This window comes from Pteropus medius, unplaced genomic scaffold (assembly GCF_902729225.1).
Source record: "Pteropus medius unplaced genomic scaffold, Ma_sr-lr_union100, whole genome shotgun sequence".
Taxonomy (NCBI): domain Eukaryota; kingdom Metazoa; phylum Chordata; class Mammalia; order Chiroptera; family Pteropodidae; genus Pteropus; species Pteropus medius.
In genome coordinates this window covers 22,969,614-22,979,138 of record NW_024351729.1, presented here as the reverse complement: position 1 = coordinate 22,979,138, position 9,525 = coordinate 22,969,614, and the positions used below count along the sequence as shown (strand labels likewise).

At 54.1% G+C, this 9,525-nt stretch overlaps 1 protein-coding gene across 8 annotated transcripts; it reads left to right on the top strand.

Moving 5' to 3' along the window:
* Positions 1 to 51: 51 nt before the first annotated feature.
* On the top strand, positions 52 to 9,274 carry ATG9A (autophagy related 9A). Of its 8 annotated transcripts, XM_039844825.1 has the most exons (17): positions 109 to 190; positions 525 to 589; positions 1,240 to 1,297; positions 1,711 to 1,839; positions 1,944 to 1,987; positions 2,516 to 2,580; positions 3,366 to 3,527; positions 3,713 to 3,854; positions 4,093 to 4,841; positions 4,923 to 5,076; positions 5,182 to 5,361; positions 5,785 to 6,033; positions 6,233 to 6,411; positions 6,519 to 6,636; positions 7,398 to 7,620; positions 7,808 to 7,953; positions 8,226 to 9,274. In XM_039844825.1, exons 4-17 carry the CDS (start codon positions 1,737 to 1,739, stop codon positions 8,229 to 8,231), a joined length of 2,520 nt encoding a protein of 839 aa, XP_039700759.1. In that variant the 5' UTR covers positions 109 to 190; positions 525 to 589; positions 1,240 to 1,297; positions 1,711 to 1,736; the 3' UTR covers positions 8,232 to 9,274. The 8 variants fall into 8 exon arrangements, with proteins under 8 accessions (XP_039700754.1, XP_039700755.1, XP_039700760.1 ...); XM_039844820.1 differs by lacking the exon at positions 525 to 589 and having other exon boundaries at positions 52 to 190; XM_039844821.1 differs by lacking the exon at positions 525 to 589 and having other exon boundaries at positions 87 to 190; positions 1,159 to 1,297.
* The last annotated feature ends 251 nt before the right edge of the window (positions 9,275 to 9,525 follow it).

Sequence of the window (9,525 nt, the reverse complement as noted above, 5' to 3'; positions counted from 1 at the left end):
TAGTCCCGCTCCCAAAGCCGAGAATTGGCCATCGTGTCTCCACCCCTTATGCTCATTGGTCAGACTTGCTGCGGGTGACAGTGAGTGACAGACCCCAGGCCTAGCGCCCTAGGTCGGGCCGAGCCCAACGAAGCCGTCGGAGCCCCTGGAATCACCCGGGTCACTGTCCCTGAGGTGAAACGCAAGACCGGTTAGTGGTATCTCAGGGCCCGGACCGGGCCTGGCCAAGGGTGCTCAGGGAGCCCTAAGTGAGCTCACGGCGGGTAACGGGGGAAGGGGCGCCGCGGGCGGGGCGGAGGCGCGCAGCCGAAATGTTTTGATAGCCGGGACGCGCGGGCGGGGGCGCGCGCGGGCGGCGGGGCCGCGCGCGAGGTTGTCCGCTGCTGGGAGCCAAGCCCTTGGCCTAGGGACAGGCGACCCTGGATCGTGCTGGGCTCAGGTCGTGGCGGCTGGGTGTGGGGAGGCAACCCAGCCCACTTGGGGTATCTGCCGTCGGACTGGCTTTATTCCTCCAACATCCGCAGGAACCACTGATCCCACGGCCGTTCGGGGTTCCGTGGGCCCAGGGTCCACAGTGCCCCTGTGAGTGGTGAGTTCCCTGAGGTCTGGGTCAGCTCCTTTGGACCCAGGGCTCTCACTAATCCAGGGAATCTCACTTGGGCCAGGCTGGGCCGTGCTCCATGGCCCCAGGGTCTGCACTGAATGCCACCTAGACCATGCCTGGCTTCAGGGATCTAAAGAACACAGAGTTCACCCAAGAACTGATCCAGTCAGGACTTCCCATCCAGGACCTATGCCTGCTGGCTGGGCTGGGCCTTCCATGCTAGAGAAGCAGGGAGTTAACCAGAAAGGTTTTCTTCGGTAAACACTCTTTTCTTGGATTTAGGTTTGGGGCTTTTTGGACCCTGAGTGGACTGTCTGATTTCTGAGGCTGAGCTGGAGCAATAGAGAGACAATCCAGACAGTCCAGAGGGGCCTCCCAACCTCAGGCCGGTACTGACTCAGTATTCACAGTTTCAATAGTCACTTATTGAGATCCTCCAGTTGAATGACTGGCCTTGTATGTAGTACTACCAGAGGAAGTGTGGATCACCCTAGGCTGGAAGGGTGGCTCTTCCCCACTGCTGCCTCCCTGTCCCATGCTTTGCCTCCTCTTAGTAAGGGGTGGCAGGGCCGGAGGGTTAGCTTTCTTCTCGTCCCCACTACCCACTCTCTGGGGCCTGACAACTTCTCCTCCAGTAGCTGCAGAGCCAGGGCATTGAGGGCTGGAGCGGAGCAGACACTGTCCATGGAGCTGGTAAGGCCATGTGCTTATTTCAAACCTTTGTTTACAAAGTGCTTCCAAACTGCTAGTCTCTTGGGAGAACAGGGTTTCTCTAGGAGGGTATGGGGAGGGCCCCTTTTCTCCACAGAACAGAAAATGAAACCACTTCCCCAAAGGCACAGAGTCTGGCTTCAGGCCTGTAAAGCCTCAGTAGACACTCGGTAAAGGCTCTGGGAATGACTGACCTTATTGGTCGTTAAGGGCTCCCGAGCCCTGAGCTTGCTGCTGTCCTTTCATTACTACTCCTCCTCTGCCTTCGAGCCAAGAAAGACTGGTAGCGGAGATGAAACCCAAGGGTTCTTTCTCACTCCTGGTCTTGTAGGCAGGGCAGCAGACAAGAAGCACCAGGGGCTGACCCTGCGTCCCTTCTTCTTCATTGCCGGCAGGTGGATAAGGTGGACAGGGGGCGGTGATGGCGCAGTTTGACACTGAATACCAGCGCCTAGAGGCCTCCTACAGTGATTCACCCCCAGGAGAAGAGGACCTCTTGGTGCACGTCCCTGAGGGGAGCAAGTGTGAGTTCTTGGCCATGACAGCCAGAGCTGGGGCATGGGGGAGAATTGGTGCAGGAACGATGAGGGAGCGAGGGGCTCTGACATCTCTGTTCCTGTGCCCACAGCACCTTGGCACCACATCGAAAACCTTGACCTTTTCTTCTCTCGAATATCCTTTGCGTCTCTGTGTTGGAGCTATGGAACCTTTATCCCCTCTCTAAGTCAGGCTCCTGATGGGAAATTGGGGTGGGTTTGACTCTAATCCCTGGAAGGGAGATGGAACTCTTCTTGAGGCTGAAAGAGGCTGGGAAATTATGATCGTCATAAATAACAATACCCTACATTTACCAAGAGCTATATGCTTTTCACTTTGTGGTGTTAATTTATAAGGAATCTCTAAGGGTGATCCTCCTTTTTGATGGGAGGCTAATAACCATAGTAATTAATGTCTTTTGACTCATTCTGTGTCAGCTCTGTGTTAAATGCTTTATATGCATTATGTTAGGCCTAATAATCCTATGAGGTAGATGCTGTTATTCCCAATATACCACTGCAGACAAAAGCTTAGAGAGGTTAAGTAACTTGGCCAAAGTCACACAGCTAGAAAGTCATAGAGCCAAGACTTAAGCTCAGCTATGTTACCCCAAAGTGCTCTTAATTGCTGTCTCTACTGACTACTTTTTCTTAAGAATTACACGTTTATAATCTACACCAGAAGAATGGCTTCACTTGTATGCTCATCGGGGAGATCTTTGAGCTCATGTAAGTACAAAAAGTGATGGATGATTTGGTGAAGGAATACATCTCAGTCTTTCCTCTGCTTGAGCTCATCCCTGGCCCTACCTGCCAATGCAATTCGGTACTAGGCTAAAAATTCTACAAACCTCTGTAGTTCAGGGACTGGGTGTGACCTCAAAATTTACAGCCTTCACCTTTTTTTATTTTCTATATTAAGGAAAACTTTCCAAGTCCTATCTCTTCCACAGAGAGAACTCAGACTTGATCATTTCATCAGCACTCCAACGGAATGGGCATGGTTCCGTCAGACACCAGCCACTTAATTAAAAAATGGCTTGGTTGCACTTTAGGCTGGCTGCTAGACAGAGAGTCTTCGAAGAGGAAGGAGCCATATGGCCTCGTCAAAGGGGTTGGAGTTGGGAAAACACCCCTCAATAAGAAAAGAGTTCAAATCCTCAAAGGGCTTCTAACTACCGTCTCAAAAGGAAATCAGGGACAAGGAACCAGAAACAACAATCATAAGACTTGAAAGAGTCCAGTAAGCTTGGCAGAGATTACTGTGGGGTGAGGAAAGCAGGCTGATTCTTTCTGTAGGGCCTGAGGCTAAGAGCAAAAAATAGGAGCTTTTTTGTGTCTGAGACAGTCCCCTGGGGCTGAGCAACAGAGAGAGCCCACTGGGAGCTCTCCAGCCCCTCCATTTCCCAGAGGCTGCTCCCTAGTCGGCTGCTGCTTCTAGACTCCTGTTTCCCATGTATTTCAATGGTGCCTCTCTGACTCTCGAACTGCACCCCCTCCTCCCAACTCCCCAGGCAGTTCCTCTTTGTGGTTGCCTTCACCACCTTCCTGGTCAGCTGTGTGGACTACGACATCCTATTTGCCAATAAGATGGTGAACCACAGTCTTCATCCTACCGAGCCAGTCAAGGTCACTCTGCCAGATGCCTTTCTGCCTGCCCAAGTCTGTAGTGCCAGGTAAGGGCCACAGGTCAGAAGGCACTAGAGCCTGTAGTTCTGCTAGCAGGTGGAGAATGGAGTGGAGTGTGAGACAGTAACACATTCCCTAGAACAGACCCAGGTTCAGCCTTGCCAAATCCTTCAGGAGGGCAGCATATTTGCCAAGACTCTTTAAGGGCACCTCTCTTCTTTTTCCCCTCCAGGATTCAGGAAAATGGCTCCCTCATCACCATCCTGGTCATCGCTGGTGTCTTCTGGGTTCACCGGCTTATCAAGTTCATCTATAATATTTGCTGCTACTGGGAGATCCACTCCTTCTACCTGCATGCTCTGCGCATCCCCATGGTGAGACTGGGAAGTTGGGTGGTTAGCACCACAGCCCAAGACGTCTACTACAGCTTGGGAAGGGCAGAGTGTAGTCCTGGGCTTCAGGCATCCTCAACTGTCATTGGCAGTTCAGGGGGCATCTGCTTAAGGGCTCCACTCAGCTAAGCACAAGACCCCAAACCTGACAGCTAATGCATGGCAAGGGGCCAAGGCAACAACTTCACCTTCCATACCTTGTCTCTTCCCCACCCCTCAGTCTGCCCTTCCATACTGCACATGGCAGGAAGTGCAGGCCCGGATTGTGCAGACCCAGAAAGAGCACCAGATCTGTATCCACAAGCGCGAGTTGACAGAACTGGATATCTACCACCGCATCCTCCGTTTCCAGAACTACATGGTTGCTCTGGTGAACAAATCCCTCCTGCCCCTGCGCTTCCGCCTGCCAGGCCTTGGGGAGGCCGTCTTTTTCACCCGTGGCCTCAAGTACAACTTTGAGCTGATTCTCTTCTGGGGACCTGGCTCTCTATTTCTCAATGAATGGAGCCTCAAGGCTGAGTACAAACGTGGGGGGCAACGGCTAGAGCTAGCCCAGCGCCTCAGCAATCGCATCCTGTGGATTGGCATTGCCAATTTCCTGCTGTGCCCCCTCATCCTTATCTGGCAGATTCTCTATGCCTTCTTCAGCTACGCCGAGGTGCTGAAGCGGGAGCCAGGAGCCCTGGGAGCACGTTGCTGGTCACTCTATGGTCGCTGCTACCTCCGTCACTTCAATGAGCTGGAGCACGAGCTGCAGTCCCGCCTCAGCCGTGGCTATAAGCCCGCCTCCAAGTACATGAATTGCTTCTTGTCACCGCTATTGACATTGCTGGCCAAGAATGGCGCCTTTTTCGCTGGCTCCATCCTGGCCGTGCTTATTGCCCTCACCATCTACGATGAAGATGTGTTGGCTGTGGAACATGTTCTCACCACCGTCACACTCCTGGGGGTCACCGTGACTGTGTGCAGGTGGGCAGGGCAGCAGGTGGGAGCAAGCAGACTAGCATTCCCAGGAAAGGCTGACATCTCACCATGACCCCGATCCCACAGGTCCTTTATCCCGGACCAGCACATGGTGTTCTGCCCTGAGCAGCTGCTCCGCGTGATCCTCGCTCACATCCACTACATGCCTGACCACTGGCAGGGTAATGCCCACCGCTCGCAGACCCGGGACGAGTTTGCCCAGCTCTTCCAGTACAAGGCAGTGAGTGGAGTTGGAGTTAGGGCCTGCTAGAAACTGGCTGATAGCTCGGTGGTGAGGGCTGGGATCCCTCCTGCTTTCTGGTGACCTTAGTCCCCTCCCTTTTAGGTGTTCATCTTGGAGGAGTTACTGAGCCCCATTGTCACACCCCTCATCCTCATCTTCTGCCTGCGCCCACGGGCCCTGGAGATTATAGACTTTTTCCGCAATTTCACCGTGGAGGTTGTTGGTGTTGGAGATACCTGTTCCTTTGCCCAAATGGATGTTCGCCAGCATGGGCATCCCCAGGTACTGGGAGAGGATGGAGGCAGGTGGCCAGAGGTGGTGCTGGCACATAGTGTCTTTGGGCAAACTGCAAAAAAGCATCCCTTCTGAGTCAGCACATCACAAAAAGGCAGCCCTGTCTCTCGGCAGCCCTGTACCAGGGCATACACTGCTTGGTAAACAGGAGCCTGGGCCAGATTTTAGCCCTAAACTTGTACCCTTAGCCAAGCTCCCTTGAGAAAAGCACAAGCTAAGCAATTAGCCCAGCATGTGGCCACTCCTGGGGTAGGCGATGGGACCCTGGATAAGATACAGCAGTGCATTGCGGTCTCTGTTCTCCAGGGCAAAGCCTTGCTGGAGGATGAGCTTCCCCTTTCCTAGCAGGAAATGTACAAAAAGGGTTCCTGTAAGAGGACAGTCTCACTCACTGCAGCCTCTTTTATGCAGTGGCTATCCGCTGGGCAGACCGAGGCCTCAGTGTACCAGCAAGCCGAGGATGGGAAGACAGAGTTGTCACTCATGCACTTTGCCATCACCAACCCTGGCTGGCAGCCACCACGTGAGAGCACGGCTTTCCTTGGCTTCCTTAAGGAGCAGGTTCAGCGGGACGGAGCAGCTGCTGGCCTTGCCCAGGGGGGTCTGCTTCCTGAAAATGCCCTCTTTACGTCCATCCAGTCCTTACAATCTGAGTCTGAGGTGTGTCCCTGGGGACTGGGGGATGATGGGCGCAGTGGACTCCCAGAGCTGGAGTTGAGAACTAGGCCTGGGGTGGAAGGGCCTACCCTACAGTTCTGTCTGTTCAGTCTGTGTTATTGAGTCCTGATGTGCAGAATTCTGGGGGCCCCAGAGGCCTCCCTCCCGCCCTGAGAATTCAGCTCACCCCTTTCTTTCATAGCCATTGAGCCTTATTGCAAATGTGGTAGCTGGCTCTTCCTGCCGGGGCCCCCCACTGCCCAGAGACCTGCAGGGCTCCAGGCACAGAGCTGAAGTCGCCTCTGCCCTGCGCTCCTTCTCCCCTTTGCAAGCTGGTCAGGTTCCCATGGGCCGGGCTCCCAGCACCATGACAGGCTCTGGGTGAGTAGAGGTGGGCCAAGATGGGAGGGCATGGCAGTAGCACCTAGCAACATCTGTGGGTCTCAAATATGTTGATGAGTGCTGCCTGTCTGTGCTGGGAGAGACAGGGTGGATGCCAGGACAGCCAGCTCCGGGAGCAGTGTGTGGGAAGGACAGCTGCAGAGCCTGGTGCTGTCGGAATACGCATCCACTGAGATGAGCCTGCACGCCCTCTATATGCACCAGGTGAGTGGGCAGCACGGAGCAGGGCCATAGAACCAATGTGGCAGTTGAAAAATAGAATAGATGATTTTAGATGTGGAAAAGTGAGACATGGGTTCAAATCCTTGCTCTGCCATTTAGCTGCTCTGCAATTTTCATTCCCACACATACCCTCTTACTATCCTTTTAGCCAAGCTTACTCTCATCCAGGGCCTTTACACACTTGTGGTTTCCCCTGCCAAGAATTCAATTCCCTGAGATATCCATGTGACTCCTTGCTTCCCTCTATTCAGATCTCTGCTCTTACCTTTTCCACGAGACCAACGCTGGCCACCCTGAGTAAAAGCCGCCCTTGCCCACCCTTTTGAATCTCCCTGCTACATTTTTTTCCATAGCATTTAGCACCATCTGTCATTGTATTCTTTCCTTATTTATTTGTTTATTGCATCCTTTCCCTGTCCTCCTAGCCCCACAAAGGCTGGGAGTTCTATTTTGTTCACTGTTATATCCTTGGTACCTAAAAGAGTGCCTTGCACTTAGATCCACAATTTGTTCTTGAATCAAATGACTAGGTACATTGAGTGCCATGATAATCTGTGTACAGGCTCGTTTCAGAGGTCTGCTGAGAATTTACCCTGTCAAACATCACGTGTACGTTACACACTATTAATATAATAGGTACTCTGGATCAGTGATGGGAACTGGCTGATACCATGGTGGGGAGCACCTGCTTCAGATATCCTTCTGTTCCCAATTAATGGCACTCCCCCCCCCCACCTTCTCAGCTCCACAAGCAGCAGGCCCAGGCTGAACCTGAGCGGCACGTGTGGCACCGCCGGGAGAGTGATGAGAGTGGGGAGAGTGCCCCTGAAGAGGGGGGAGAAGGTGCCCGGGCCTCCCAACCTATCCCCCGCTCTGCCAGCTATCCCTGTGCTGCACCCCGGCCTGGAGCACCTGAGACTACTGCCCTGCAGGGGGGCTTCCAGAGGCGTTACGGGGGCATCACAGGTATCCAGTGGGCATACAGGACACAACCTTCAGGGAAGGGTGGTTCTTTCAGGGCTTCGGAGGGAAGGAGGTCAGAGGGACCAGGCCCAGGAGACTAACCCCTCTCCATCCTCACCCTGGGCAGCCCCAGAACCCTTCTCATTCCTGTTTGTATTCATTCTAAGAGTATGTTTACTTGTGTCTCTAGATCCTGGCACAGTGCCCCGGGCTCCCTCTCACTTCTCTCGGCTGCCCCTTGGAGGGTGGGCTGAAGATGGGCAGTCAGCATCAAGGCACCCAGAGCCTGTGCCCGAGGAGGGCTCAGAGGATGAACTTCCCCCTCAGGTGCACAAGGTAAGGACTCCAGGGCCCAAGAATAACTAGCGAAAATAGTAACTCCCAGGCTGAGTTCAAAGCTTCTCATGTGAAGGGAGGCAGGCCTCTCATGTACAGATACTGCATCTTCCCCTCCAAAATACACTCCCCTTTCTTCCCTCACCTGCTCTGAAATCCAGGGCTTGATTTTTCCTTCAATTACCTCTCCAAGAATCAAGCTTTCTTTTTCCTTTATCTCCAGGCTTCTGTCCGGTAGACTACCTCCACTAACAACCCTTTTCTCTCCACAGGTATAGACAAAGCTGAGGAGAGTCCCTGTGCCCCAGGATGGAGGCCAGTGTTGCCCTGCCATCCCATCCACCTGCCATGGAGGGCTTCTCTGAGTCTGCCTGGCTCCACGCGTGTGGTGTTTATGTGTCCGTGCCTGGCCAAGGGAGGTGCCAATACTGGGCTCGCCACAGTCCCAGGAGAGAAATTGAGGGCCTAGGAACCAGGGCACGCAAGAAACCCCTTGACTCAGAGTGTGGTGCTAGAAACTGGTCCCCAGCCCTAGTACTGCCACCTTTGCACTCACCCCTGCAAGTCTGAAGAGGACTGCCCACCACAGAAGCTGCCAACCAGGGAGAACCTGTGCCAACTGTGGAGTGAGGAGGTTGGGCCTGGACCCTCAACCTTTGTAGCCTCCCTCCCTCTACCCTGAACAGATGAGCAGCTCAGGCTGTGGCCCTTACCTCACCCCCAGTTCTCTCCCAGTGCTACAGCCTGCTTAACCTCTCTTCTGCTTCCCGCACATCACTGGCATGTGTGCCGCTTGCTCTGGTTCTGTTCGCTCACTCCCCTTCTGTTCAGCTTTTGCTTTGCGTTGGCGTGGAGGCCCTAGCTCCCAACTCCCCTCACGCTATCTTTTGACACTAAAAAGGAAGGTTTCTAAGGTGCAGGAGCAGGATGGAAATTCTTTGCTGCCCTCTTTAACTTTTAGAATGGGCCTCTGGGAGACTGAGGCCTTCCAGGCCCCCATTGCTGCTTATTGTACCCCCCACCACCTGCACAAGGGATTGGGCTGGAGTGTGCCCTCTGCTGGCTACCTCCCAGCAAGAGAGCTCGGGACTGCCTCCTGCTGTCCCCTACAGGGGGGATGGAGGGGCGACAGGATGGCTTCGCCCAAGGCTTTGGGCTGCCGCATTGCATGCTAGGACCCAGCTCCTACTCTCCGCCCCACCCCTCACCCAGCTCTGGCCCGCTGCGGTTGAATGGTGAATTGCGCTGCCCGAACTCACCGCAGAACGGAGTGGGGACCGTGTACAGCTTGACCCTTAATAAAGAAGGGACTTTGACTGGGTCGGCCTTGTTGTCTCGCGCGGCTTGGGTTGTGGGAACAAGCGGAATGGGGTTTTGGTGATCCCTCCAGGTAGCTGGGGACCAGGCCGAGCCCTGTAGAAAAGAGGGCCTCCCTCTGAGGTTGCTCGGAAGTAGCTGGCTAGCAGAAGGACCATTTCCGATCTATGATTCCTTGGAGGTCAAAGTCTCCAACCAGACCAGCGACATATTTCCCGCTCTGAGCATGTGACCAAGCCGACACCGGGGTCAATT

Excerpts from the sequence above, each read along its gene's own strand:
- ATG9A (XM_039844820.1), top strand. The coding sequence starts at position 1,737 with ATGGCGCAGTTTGACACTGAATACCAGCGCCTAGAGGCCTCCTACAGT. Across the intron at positions 5,077-5,181 it reads AGCTCTTCCAGTACAAGGCA|GTGTTCATCTTGGAGGAGTT; the intron begins GTGAGTGGAGTT and ends CCTCCCTTTTAG. Across the intron at positions 5,362-5,784 it reads GCCAGCATGGGCATCCCCAG|TGGCTATCCGCTGGGCAGAC; the intron begins GTACTGGGAGAG and ends TCTTTTATGCAG.